The sequence below is a fragment of the Oryctolagus cuniculus genome, chromosome 2, assembly GCF_964237555.1.
Source record: "Oryctolagus cuniculus chromosome 2, mOryCun1.1, whole genome shotgun sequence".
Classification (NCBI taxonomy): Eukaryota; Metazoa; Chordata; class Mammalia; order Lagomorpha; family Leporidae; genus Oryctolagus; species Oryctolagus cuniculus.
The window spans coordinates 90,034,701-90,048,824 of NC_091433.1; the positions used below are offsets into that span (position 1 = coordinate 90,034,701).

At 38.0% G+C, this 14,124-nt stretch overlaps 1 protein-coding gene across 3 annotated transcripts in view; it reads left to right on the plus strand.

Annotated features, from left to right (window-relative positions):
• The window catches only part of LOC103352159 (disintegrin and metalloproteinase domain-containing protein 5), a 127,139-nt gene that overhangs the window by 8,662 nt on the left and 104,353 nt on the right, over nt 1-14,124 (plus strand). For 2 of the 3 annotated variants that reach the window (XM_051832399.2, XM_070069668.1), the window contains exons 3-5: nt 10,828-10,883; nt 13,346-13,424; nt 13,685-13,761. The exons of the other annotated variant lie outside the window; for it this stretch is intronic. In XM_051832399.2, coding sequence (XP_051688359.2) covers nt 10,828-10,883; nt 13,346-13,424; nt 13,685-13,761 — 212 coding nt within the window. The remainder of the gene's footprint in view (nt 1-10,827; nt 10,884-13,345; nt 13,425-13,684; nt 13,762-14,124) is intronic. 3 annotated transcript variants of the gene reach the window in all.

A 14,124-nucleotide genomic window follows, 5' to 3' on the forward strand; every position in this document is an offset into this window, starting at 1 on the left:
CCTTTCATGATGAAAACTCTAAGCAAATTGGGTATAGAAGGAACATTCCTCAATACAATCAAAGCAATTTATGAGAAACCTACAGCCATCATCTTATTGAATGGGGAAATGTTGGAAGCATTTCCACTGAGATCTGGTACCAGAAAGGGATGCCCACTCTCACTATTGCTACTCAATATAGGTCTGGAAGTTTTAGCCAGAGCCATTAGGCAAGAAAAAGAAATCAAAGGGATACAAATTGAGAAGGAAGAAGTCAAACTATCCCTCTTTGCAGACAATATGAACCTTTATTTAGGGGATTCAAACAACTCTACTAAGAGACTATTGGAACTCATAGAAGAGTTTGGCAAAGTAGCAGGGTATAAAATCAATGCACAAAAATCAACAGCCTTTGTATACAGAGTCAGTGCCACGGCTGAGAAAGAACTTCTAAGACCAATCCCATTCACAATAGCTACAAAAACAATCAAATACCTTGGAATAAAATTAATCAAGGATGTTTAAAAATTCTGTGGTGAGAATTACAAAACCTTAAAGAAAGAAATAGAAGAGGATACCAAAAAATGGAAAAATCTTCCATGCTCATGGATTGGAAGAATCAATATCATCAAAATGTCCATTCTCCCAAAAGCAATTTACAGATTCAGTGCAATACCAATCAAAATACCAAAGACATTCTCAGATCTGGAAAAAATGATGCTGAAATTCATATGGAGACAAAGAAGACCTCAATTAGCTAAAGCAATCTTGTACAACAAAAACAAAGCCTGAGGCATCACAATACCAGATTTCAGGACATACTACAGGGCAGTTGTAATCAAAACAGCATGGTACTGGTACAGAAACAGATGGATAGACCAATGGAACAGAATAGAAACACCAGAAATCAATCCAAACATCTGCAGCCAACTTAATTTGATCAAGGATCCAAAACCAATCCCAGGAGTAAGGACAGTCTATGCAATGAATGGTGCTGGGAAAGCTGGATTTCCACGTGCAGAAGCATGAAGCAAGACCCCTACCTTACACCTTACACAAAAATCCACTCAACATGAAATAAAGATCTAAATCTATGACCCGAAACCATCAAATTATTAAAGAATATCAGAGAAACCTTGCAAGATATTGGCACAGGCAAAGACTTCTTGGAAAAGACCCCAGAAGCACAGGCAGTCAAACTCAAAATTATTTATTGGGATTACATCAAATTAGAAGTTTCTGACGTCAAAAGAAACAGGAAAGTTAAGAGGCAACCAGTATAATGGGAAAAATATTTGCAAATCATACAACCAATTACGGATTACTAAGCAGAATCTGTAAAGAGATCAGGAAACTCCACAACAAAACAAACAACCCACTTAAGAGATGGGCCAAGGATCTCAATAGACATTTTGCTAAACTGATCTTCTGTATATAAAGAGAATTGAAAATGAATCTTGATGTGAATGGAAGGGGGGAGGGAGAGAGAAAGGGGAGGGTTGCGGGTGGGAGGGAAGTTATGGGGATGGGAAGCCATTGTAATCCATAAGCTGTACTGTGGAAATTTATGTTCATTAAATAAAAGTTAAAAAAATAGGAAATCCAAATGCCCAACAGACACATGAAAAAATGTTCAAGATCAATAGCGATCAGGGAAATGCAAATCAAAACCACAATGAGGTTTCACCTCTCCCCGGTTAGAATGGCTTTCATACAGAAATCTGCCAACAACAGATGCTGGCAAAGATGTGGGGAAAAAGGGACACTAACCCACTGTTGGTGGGTATGCAAACTGGTAAAGCCACTATGGAAGTCAGTTTGGAGATTGCTCAGAAACCTGAATATAACCCTACCATACAACCCAGCTATCCTGCTCCTTCGAATTTACCCAAAGGAAATGAAATTGGCAAACAAAAAAGCTGTCTGCACCTCAAGGTTTGTTGCAGCTCAATTCACAATAGCTAAGACCTGGAATCAACTTAAATGCCCATCAACGGTAGACTGGATAAAGAAATCATGGGATATATACTCTGTAGAATACTATACAGCAGTACAAAAAAATGAAATCCAGTCATTTGCAACAAAATAGAGGAATCTGGAAAACATGCTGATTGAAATAAGCCACTCCCAAAGGGACAAATCTCATGTTCTCCCTGATCGGTGACAACTAACTGAGCACCTAAAAGGAAACCTGTTGAAGTGAAATGGACACTATGAGAAACAATGTCTTGATCAGCCCTTGTCCTGACTGTCAAGGAACAACTTACTATTTTATTCCTTCTAGTATTTTTTGTTCTACTTAATACCATTGGTTGGACTCCGTAATTAACAAACAATTATTCTTAGTGGTTTAAATTTAACTGAAAAGCAATCCCTGTTAGATGTAAGAGTGGGTATCAGAAAGGAAAATAATGTGTAGTTCGGCTCATGATCACTCGGACTTACCCCTAATGTTGAGCTAGAAATGTGCCAGTGGATTCTAATTCAATCCCATCAGGTGGCATGTACCAATGCCATCTTACTTGTTAAAGTGATCAGTTTAAGTTCATAATTGATCAAAAAGATAAGGTTGTCAAAGGGATTACATAAATAAGGCCACTGTCTACAAATAATAATTGATAGAATTAAAAAGGAGAGAATGATCCTACATGGGAACCAGGATACACAGTAGACTTATAGAATGGCCAATGCCCTAAATAGCACTCTGGCCTCAGAATCAGCCCTTAAGGCATTGGGATCTGGCTAAAAAGCCCATGAGAGTTTCACACGCATGTGAAGCCAAGACACTCTGGCAAAAAAAAAACAAAACAAAACAAAACAAAACAACATAAAAAACAACCTAAATGAAAGACCTCTGTTAGATTCTAGCAGAAAGAATGGGCCATCAAAGAAGGCAGTACCTTTCTCTGAAGGGAGGAGAGAACTTCCACTTTGAATATGGACTTGTCTAAATATGATTGGAGTTGGTGAACTCAAAAAGCTTCCATGGCCTTGACAGCTCATGACAACAGCCTTGGGTGACTACTGATGTCATAAATAAGAGTGTCAACGGAAGTCACTGTGCACCTACTCCCCATGTAGGCCTCTGTCCTTAATGTGTTGTACTATGCAAATTAGCAGTGAAACTACTACTCAAACAGTACTCTATAATTTGTCTCTTTGTTTATATAGTCTGTTGAAATATTTACTTAGTATATACTAAGTTGATCTTCTGTATATAAAGATAATTGAAAATGAATCATAATGAAGAATGGGATGGGAGAGGGAGTGGGGGATGGGATGGTTTTGGGTGGGAGAGAGGTTATGGGGGGAAATGCCAGTACAATTCAAAAGTTGTACTTTGGAAATTTATATTTATTAAATAAAAGTTGAAAATAAAAGATTAATGTCCCCTCACATCCACTTCTGTATAGCGCTTACCTCTTGAGTTTCAGTAACATCTACAAATATGTGATAGTCACTGATTTGAATCCCATTTTCTGTGAGTTGTTGAACTACCTTCTTTGTGTGTGTGTGTGTGTGTGTTCAAACTATGCTATGAGTTTTTGTTTTATGATATTTTAAAGCTTAAAAATGTTTTGCTTGGTGGAAACTGACCTCAGGTCTCGAGGAGTAGCCTGGTTTTCAGAAATAGCAAATATTCATCCTATTGCACAACTTTGATATGGAAATTAACCCATCCAGTACCATACCTCCTCTATCTGGATTATATCCCCCAGGATTTTATCCTAGTTCAGGAACTTGCCACCTAGGGCTTACCTCCACAGCAAAGAGCCCGTGAAAAGTATTCAAGCCAGCATGTCCTCAACTTATTACATGTTTCCTTAGTTCATTGCCTACTGAATTGAATTAGTACTGTTTCTATTTCCTTAATCACTCAAAGACCTTGAAACTTTTCTCTACTTTGGGTCTTTATTACATTTGATTGATTGTATATTTTGTGTTTAAATAGCTTTTCAAATAAAGCAACAATGTCTATCACTGTTTTAAACAATTCATACTTAGAAATTTGCTGATATGCATACTTTCTCTTCTCCATTCTTTTTCATAGTATCATGATATTCTTTCTAGTAAAAACTGCCTTGGGCTATTTGTTGTGGCACAGGAGATAAAGCCTCTGCTTGTGATAATTGCATTCCATGTCAGAGTGCCTGATTCAACTCCTGTTAACTCTTTACCTCTGATCCAGCTGCTTGCTAATGTACCTGCTAATGTATGAGTATATTATGTGGATGATGGCCCAGTTACTTGGGTTCCTGACGCACATGTGGAAGACTCAAATAGAGTTCCTGGCTCCTACTTGCCACCTGTCCTAGTCCTTACTGTTGTGAGCATTTAGGGAGTGAACCAGCAGATGGTTGATCTGTCTCTTCTCTCTGTGTGACTCTACATTTCAAAATTTAAAAAAAAAAACCTGAGAAATAGACTGTCTTTACTGTTTCTTTTGGTGCAACTTGATTAACTATTATTTCACCTTTTCTTATGAAGAAGTGCTTTTACTTTTCTTGCTTATTTGATGGCGCTTTTTTGTGGTACATAAAACTCTTGGGTAGAGATCACTTTTTCAGTCCGTTAAAGATGCCACCCATTATCTTCTAGTGTCTACTGTTTCTATGGGAGAAAACGCTTGAGGGTGATGCCCTCTGGCTGCCTTTCATGTTTCCTTTGTCTTGTTGTACCTGAGTATCATATTTCTGTCCAAATTGCAGCTGATTAACCTGTGTGTTCTAATCCATATATCCACATTTTTTTTTGACAGGCAGAGTGGACAACGAGAGAGAGAGACAAAGAGAAAGGTCTTCCTTTGCCATTGGTTCACTCCCCAATGGCTGCTGTGGCCAGCGCACTGCGGCCGGCGCACCGTGCTGATCCAAAGGCAGGAGCCAGGAGCCTCTCCTGGTCTTCCATGTGGGTGCAGGGCCCAAGGACTTGGGCCATCCTCCACTGCACTCCTGGGCCACAGCAGAAAGCTGGACAGGAAGAGGAGCAACTGGGACAGAATCCAGCGCCCCGACTGGGACTAAAATCCAGTGTGCAGGCGCTGCAGGCGGAGGATTAACCTATTGAGCCACAGCGCCAACACAAATATCCACATTTTAAGAACATATCATATGCCAGTATAGCCCATGCTAATGAATAATTTAGATTTATTACTTGTATATATGTATCTTATCTCCAAATAAGGTGATATTTTGGATTCCTGAGGGTTAGGACTTCAAATTTGAATTGGGGATGTAGGCACAGTTCAACTGATAAGAGTCCATTACCTGGTCCCCCAAAATTAACATTCTTCTCACATTTAAATGTATACCTCTCTTTGTTTTGTAAGGTTGTTTTTAACCTTCATTTACAAATGAGAGCATTTCAGGGTACAGTATTCTGGGTTGACTATTTTTTTCTTTTTTTTCTTTTAGGACATGGACTGTGTCTCTCTATTTCTCCTTACCTATAGGATTCTGATGAGGAATCAACTGTCAGTCTAATTGGAGAACCTCTGGAGATAATCTGGTGTTTCTCTTATAATATTTTCTTTATATTTTATTATTGAAAGCTTGACTGTAATGTGTCATGGTGAAGATCTTTCTGGTTTTGTCTATTAGGAATTCTACATACTTCCTATACTTGGATGTCCCTTTCTTATTCCAAATTAGAATTTTCTGATATTATTTCAAGTAGTTTTTCTAATCCATTCTCTCTTTCCACACCTTCAGGAAATCCTAAGACTTGTATTTTGGTTGTTGGATAGTATCTTCAGTAAATCTGGAACACTGTTTTCATTTTATCTTTTTTTTCAGTCAGACTAAAATATTTCCAAAGATTTGTCTGCTAGTTCAGATAGTCAATATCTCTATTTTTGGCAAAATTTTTCATCCCTGTGTGTATGAATTTCAGCCATGTTTGTATGGATTTCTTTAACTCATGAATTTGCTTCATTGTTTTTGAGTAATCTTATGAACAGTCTTTTGAATTCCTTTTCAAGCATTTCATCAACCTCTTCCTTTCACATTCTAATATTAAAAGGCTGATGAGTTTCTTTGTAGGAATAGAACTGTTTTCCTTATTCATCTTTCTCATATTTCTATAATTATTTTTAGGTATCTGTGGAAACATTTGTTAAATTTCTCCTCTAATGGCTTTATCTTTGAAATTTTCCTCTGTGGCTTAGTGGATGTCTGCTCCTTCTTTGAATATTCAGAGGCATAGGCTGGGAGCTCCACTAAGTTCTCAAGAGCACTAAAAGAGTCCATGGTTACACCCAAGTTGGGCATGATAGATTTTGACATAACTTGTCCAAACTTACAAGTGATACTTTATGAGGTACTACACAAAGAAACAAAAATTGATACCATTATGAAAGAATGTGAAGGCAAAAATTCTCCTAGTAAAAGTACAAAGTAAATCCAAAGCAATGATAGGAATATATATGGAAAAATAGCAGGACCAAGTCATTACTTATCAGTAATAACCTTTAATATAAATGCCCTAAATTCTCCAATTAAAAGATACAGACTATTTGCTGCCTACAAGAAACATACCTCACCAACAAAGATACACACAAACTGAAAGGGAAAGGATGGAAAATGTTATTCTATGATAACTGAAAGCAAAAAAGAATATTAGTAGCCACCCTATTCTAGACAAAATAGACTTTAACACAAAAACAGTTAATAGAGACAAAGAATAGAATTATGAAAGTATTAAGGGATCAATTCCACAGGAAGATGTGACTGTGTGACTATAGTAAATATAATGCACCCAAAGCAGGCCACCAGGAAATTTATAACAAATATTAATGGAACTAAAGGGAAACATAGACTCCAATACAATAATATTGGAGGGGGGTGCTTTCAATTTCCCACTTTCATCAGTGGTCAAATCAGCTAGACAAAAACATCAACAAAGAAAAAAACAGCTAATTTACACTACGACAAAATGGATTTCATTGATATCTACAAAACATTTCATCCTATAGCTGCAGAATGCACATTCTTTTCATCAGTGTGTGGAACTTTCTCTAGGATAGACCACATGCAATGCCATAAAGCTGAAGCCATAAATTCTGAACTTAATCTATGTTTCCCATATAGGTGGCAGGAACTCAACTCTTTGAGCCAGCACTTCCACCTTCCAGGATCCACAGTATCAGGAATCTGGATCAAGGATCCAGACCTGATGATAAGACCCACGTACTCTAATATGGGATGTGTTCATGCTAGCTGGCATCTTAAGCACCAGGCCAAATGCTTGCCTCTCAAGAAATTTTTTAAGTGATGATGCCAATCACTTAATCTATTAAAAAAAAACCTGAGTGTCCTGGGAATTTAACCACATCGATGCAATTATGTTATACTAATTATCATGCATTTGCTGTGATTGTGAGAATCTAATGTATTAATAAATTCATTTTAAAAACAATAAAAATATAAAAAGGAACTAAAAATGTATGTAATTTTAATTTAATTAAAATATCTAATTGAAAGAGAGACAGATCGCAGGGCCAGGCTAAAGCCCTGAGCCAAGAATCCCATCCAGGTCTCCCACTTGGGAGTGGCAAGGGCCCAAGCAATTGAGCCATCTTGTGCTGTTTTTCCAGGCACATTAGCAAGGAGTTGAATTAGAAGTGGAGCAAAACCTGAACTGGCCATTATGTAGATAGAATAGAAACAGACCAATTGCACATGTACAGTGGGATTCTATAAGATTCAAAGTAGATTTGCATCCATATCCCAACTAACATACATGGGAAGAAGATGTCCTCATTGCGTGGGCCTGTGCCACTCATGTGCAAGACATGCATGGAGTTCCCAGCTTCTAGCTTCAGCACAGCCCAACCCCAGCTGTTGAAGTCATTTGGAGAGCAGATGGAACACCTTGCCTTCCCTTTCTTCCCCGTCTCTGTATCTCCTCTTTCCCATGCCCCCTGTCACTGTATCTTTAAAATAAGTAAATCTGGGGCCCATGCTATGGCACAGTGGGTTAAAGCCCTGGCCTGAAGTGCTGGAATCCCACATGGGCACCAGTTCTAGTCCTGGCTGCTCCTCTTCCAATTCAGCTCTCTGCTATGGCCTGGGAAAGCAGTAGAAGATGGCCCAAGTCCTTGGGCCCCTGAGCCCACATGGGAGATCTGGAAGAAGCTCCTGGCTCCTGGCTTTAGAGCGGTGCAACACCGGCCGTTGCGGCCATCTGGAGAGTGAGCCAGCAGATGGAAGACCTCTCTCTGTGTCTCTACCTCTCACTGTAACTCTTTCAAATAAAATAAATCTTTAAAAAATAAGTAAATCGTTAAAAAAAAGTGGATTTGCAAAAGCTCTTCTGAGAAGCTGTGACAGCTTGTCTCATCCTTTCTTGATAACTGGACTAAATAAACTTGTCAAATGTGTATCTCCAAAAAAAAAAAAAAAAAAAGGATCCATGAGACTCAACTGGCTTCCAATATGGAATGATGCAGATTCATAAGCAACAACTTAATCCTCTGTACTATAACACTGATACCTTTTTATTAATTGGAAAAAAAGGTGCCATTTAAAGATTTTTTTTTTAAGATGAGGAAACAGAAGTCAGAGTCAAATCAGGACTGTTAAGGTGGCTACCTAATGATTTTACCTCAAGATTCTCACAAAATCACCATTGTTTGATGAGAGGAATGAGTAGGAGCATTTTGTGGTGGACAAGGGCTCTCTCCAAAAGCTTTTATTGGGTCTTTTTCTACCGCAACTGTTGCTAATCCTATAAAAACGGTCTCATCATAGGCAGATGTTACCATTCTTTGGCTCTCTAGAAAATCAACCAGCAAAATGCCTTAACATTCCAAAAGAACTGTTGCCATGAACTTTCCTCCTGATTCATCTACCTCTTGGTAGCCATTGCTCGGAAGCAGTGATTTGTCTTTAGGATTATACCGGTAAAGCTTTGTTTCATTTGCCATTATAGTTCTTCAGAGAAAGCTTCCAGGATCTTGATGTCCTTTATTTAAAATTGGCTTTGGGCCGGCGCCGCGGCTCACTAGGCTAATCCTCTGCCTTGCGGCGCCAGCACACCAGGTTCTAGTCCCAGTCGGGGCGTCGGATTCTGTCCTGGTTGCCCCTCTTCCAGGCCAGCTCTCTGCTGTGGCCAGGGAGTGCAGTGGAGGGTGGCCCAAGTACTTGGGCCCTGCACCCCATGGGAGACCAGGATAAGTACATGGCTCCTGCCATCGGATCAGCACAGTGGGCCAGCCGCAGTGCACCAGCCATGGCGGCCATTGGAGGGTGAACCAACGGCAAAGGAAGACCTTTCTGTCTCTCTCTCTCACTGTCCACTTTGCCTGTCAAAAAAAAATTGGCTTTGAAAGCTTTGTTCTTGTCTGTAGCTGTTCCAGATGTGATCATTTTGTCACTGCTTTTAAAACATGTGGATTTTAAATTCTATTGATACTTTCATATTCCCCTCTATTTTTCAATTTTGGATGGCACAATTTTAGTTTCCATCCAAATTCTACCCATACCTCTTTGTAGAGTATGATTCAAATAACCTTGTATAAAAAGATTTTCTTTTATTTATTTGAAAGCCTGATTTACAGGGAAAGGGAGAGAGAGAGAGAGAGAGAGAGAGAGAGAGAAAGAAAGATGGAGAGATCTTTCATCTGCTAGTTCACTCACCAAATGGCTGCAATGGCTGAGGTTGGGCCAGGCCAAAGCCAGGAGCCAGGAGCCAGGAGCTTTACCTAGGTCTCCTGTGTGGGTGGCAGGGTCACAGGATGACATGGGCCATCTTCCATGGCTTTCCAAGGCATGTTAACAGGGAACTGGATCTGAAGTGGAGCTGCCAGAATTCAAACCAGTGCCCACTCGGGATGCCAGTACTGCAGGTGGTGGCTTAACCCATTATGCCACATTAGCAACCCCTCAAGTGACTCTTGCCAAAACATCTATCTGATGAAAAGCACCTTGTGATGTCCTGATACAAACTTAAAACGTCAATGACTGGGGTTTTTTGTTTGGCTAAAATAATTTTTAAAGATTATCCAAATGTATAACTTACTGAGTACTGACTTTTGTGTTCTAGGGTATTGTCTAGATATGTCTCTGCTCAACCTCCTCCTTGGCCTTCTTTCTATCCAGCGCAATTTGATTGCTTACACAGATAAGAAAAATGCCATGGCACTTATTGTATTACATTGCATGAAGTGTATCACATTTCTTGTGGTTCTATTTATTGGGATTGGGCATTCTATTTGAAATACTTATTTTTACCTACTTGAAAATAGATGGAGGGAGGGAGGAAGGGAATGAGGAACCCACACAGACACATACATGCACATGGACAGAGAGAGAGAAATCTTCCATCTGCTGGTTCTCTCCCCAAATGACCACAAAAGTCAGGGCTGTGTCAGGCCAAAGAAAGATGACCAGAACCCCATCTGGGCCTCTCTATAGGTTCCAGGGGCCCAAGTACTAGAGCCATCACCTGCTTCCTCCTAGGATGCATTAGTAGGGAGCTGGATTGGCCTGGGCTGTGATTCATGACATGGGTATCTCAAATGGTAGCTTAACCCACTGTGACACTGTGCCAACCCTGAGGTGGGCATTTGGTGTGGTGATCTGGTGGAGACTGAGCTGGAAGCCAACAGTCATCAGGTATGTTTGTATCCCAGGAATGTGAATAATGGTGAATAGCAGGCACGTGGATGACCATGTCTTCAATTCAGAATCCTGAAACTTCAAATATCCACACAGGAAGGGAAGTCAATACAGTGGTTCTATGTGATTATTTTTTGTGAATATTTCAAAGCATAATTTAGATAAAACACATTATTTAGCACATGTTATCTACAAATATGACTGAATTTTTTGGATATTCTTGTTACAGGCTGATTATATAATTACATTAGAAGAAAAACAATATTTTATCCATATCAAAAAACAGTAAGTCAATATTTTGTTACTTCAAATTTTAACTCTTTGGTTTCTTGATTTTTGGTAATAGCTATGATTAGAATCACTTCAATTAAAAAGCAATGATCCCTATTATATAATAAGCAAAATATTAGGCATATAAAATAGAATAAATCCTATTGCACAAAAAATTATAATACAGGAAGATCCATTGAAATAAATTAATACAGAAACAAAGTTTTGAGTATGGTGTTATGATAAATATGTAAATAGGATTATTTGGACCTCAGGGAAGGGCTTTTGGAAAGAGGCTAGAAATAACTTCATATAGAGGGAGGGCATATCAATATATAAAAGAATAGGGCGAGTACAGGAGAATTCTATTCAGAAAGTAAATGCTATGCAAAACATGTGGGTATGAGACAGAGTGGCTTTTTGGCCAGAGGGTCAGTGTGAATTCTTAAACAATATATTTTGTGAAGGCTTAAGGTAAAATTTTCTGGAAAGGTAAGAAGAAACAACATTGCAGAAGACCTCTAAAGTGCAGAGAAGGAAATAGGGAGTCACAAATGTACTTGCATATATAAGCATAATAGGTCTTCCAGGTCATTTTTAGGGGGCAGAAGTATGACTATTTTAGTAGTTTAGGTGAGTGGGGATGGTGACTTGAATAATAACATCTGTTAGCACTGGAGAGAGAAATTCAATAGAATCATTCAGTAGAATGATTGGGAAACTGAGGAATTTCAAACAATTTAGTTGGCTTCTTGGCCTTTTGGCTATGATCAAATATAGTATCAAATAATTTAGTCGTTGCTCAAGAAAATGTATAGATTATACTGTAATTAACAAAAGGATATTTGTGTGAGGAAGGGATGAGGTTGGTTTTTAGTATACACTGAGATATCCAACTGTTTTTTTTTTCCCCACTGAAAATGTGAAGATAAGAATTTGAACCCCTGAGGAGACATAGGGACGTAGGTTTAGCAGTAGTGTGTATTTTAAAAAAAAATCAGGAGAGTTTATATAGGGAATTTATAAACAAATTAGTGACTAAAGTCTAAATCTTGGAAAAGATGAAAATTTCTGGAAAATATAGGAAAATAAAACAAAACTGAGGATCTAGCATAGAAGATCCAACTGGAGAGATTCAGGAGGTAGGAAGGGAAACAAATGAGAGAAGGATTGTTTACATTAAATTATTTGATTGAGACATCAAAGATTATAAATAGAAACTAGAAGTCCAGCACAGGAAAGAGTTATGAATAGTCTTTTGGTTTGAAAGGTTGATGGCTATGGATATCTAGAGAAGTTTCAGAGTGGGCAGGAATTGAGAGAGTGGAGGATATGTGTGTAGATAACATCTGATGAGAATTTATACACACATACACATAAGCAGTATTTGTACACAGGGTCAAAAAAGAGTTATTTAGAATGTGAGTGACTTGAAAATGGCCAATAAAATCGCGTTTGGATAAACAATTTGGGAGGGGGGGAGTTTGAAATTTTAGGAAAGAGTTGGGTGTATTTAGTATATGGCTCAGGATGGAACCTATAGTGCAGATGTAAAGGTTTGCTTTCAATAGAAGAAATAATCCTCTGGAAATAAGGAGTGAGGATGGGCACAGATAATTGAGAGGAAAAGAACATGGGGGTCATGAAGGAAGAATTGAACTTTTTAGATAGCTACTGAGAGAAATGAAAGAAAACTCTGATCAACATTATCGTGAGGGAACGAGTACTTGGTTAAGTTTGTGTTTATGAATTTGTAGTGAGACCAAATAACTTGTAAAATTTTATCTTAAGTGTGCATTTTAATTTAACATTTGAGGGTAAAATCTGAACTCTGTGAATGATAAAGAGGACTGGAGAGTTCTGTGTTTGGAACTGGGATAAAAATTACCTAGTTATATCTATCATCTATTGATTTCAATTTGATATATCTAGCAATTTATATTGTTCATTAATCTGAATTTTTTGTATTATGCATCACTCTACTTAAAATGCCACCATCAGCACTTCATTTTTTTTTTTTTTTTGTAATGGACATGGAAATATTTGGGCCTGTGGGCTCTCCTCTGGCATAGCATGTTAAGCCTCTGCCTGGGACTCTGGCATCCCATGTGGGCTCCAGTTTGAGTCCTGGCTGCTCTATTTTGATCCAGCTCCCTGCCTTGGAAAGCAATGGAAGATGGCCCAAGTGCTTGGGGCCCCACACCCATGTGGGAGACCCGGAAAAATCTCCTGGCTTTGGATTGGCCCAGCTTTGGTTATTGTGGCCATTTGGGGAATGAACCCATGAATAGAACTCTCTCTCTCTGTAATTCTGCCTCTCAAAAACATAAATAAGACTTTAAAAAGAAAGAAATATTTGAACAACAGCATATACCAAGTAGATTGATATCAATTTAAATTTTTCAGTAGAAAGAATTGTACATGAATAATAACTTTTCTATGTTTTATCTGAGTGTGTTTTTGTGACTTTTGCCTAGATCATTTTTATCTTCAATGTCAATTGTTTATTATTATGACAAAAATGATACCCAGCATCACACACCTTTGAAAAGTCAGGTAAAACTTAGCTTTTTTTCTTTTAGATTTTTTATTATAATTATTAAAATATATTAATATTCTATTATAATCATATTTTTTCACTAAAGTTGAATAAGCTGGACTAGGGCTTATTTCTAGTTGAGATATAGTAATTGGGTAATTACCATTCATATTAAAGTATTTAGGTAGCTAAAGTAATGGTTATAAATGACATATATGGGGTGTTCATTTTTTAAATAAGTTACCCATTGGTTTTTCTTTGTGAATTTTTTTTTCAGATGGATTGCAATTATAATGGATATGTTTCAGGTTTTCCAAATTCTCTTGTGACACTCAACACTTGTTCAGGACTCAGGTTGTAGACTAATTAAAGACATTCTGCTAGTCTATGAATAACTCCTTCATAACCTTTTCTACTTATATAATCACCTGTGTTATTTAAATTCCTTAAGTACTGAATCAGAATTACCAATGAATTAGAGCTGATTCCCTTATTACCTGAGAGACTGCTGTTGATACTGACAGGATCTGCTGCTTGAAGCTTTGAGCAACATTGAATGTTGGAGATATTGATTGATCTCAAATAGTTCTGCAGTTTTCTCAAATTTTATTTCTGTCCTATTTTATAATCTCTTAGAGCAATTTAAATTGTAGAGTGCCAGAGAATGCTCAGCACTGTGGCTCTGTGCTCAGTCACTGTTATGCAAAAAGTACCTTC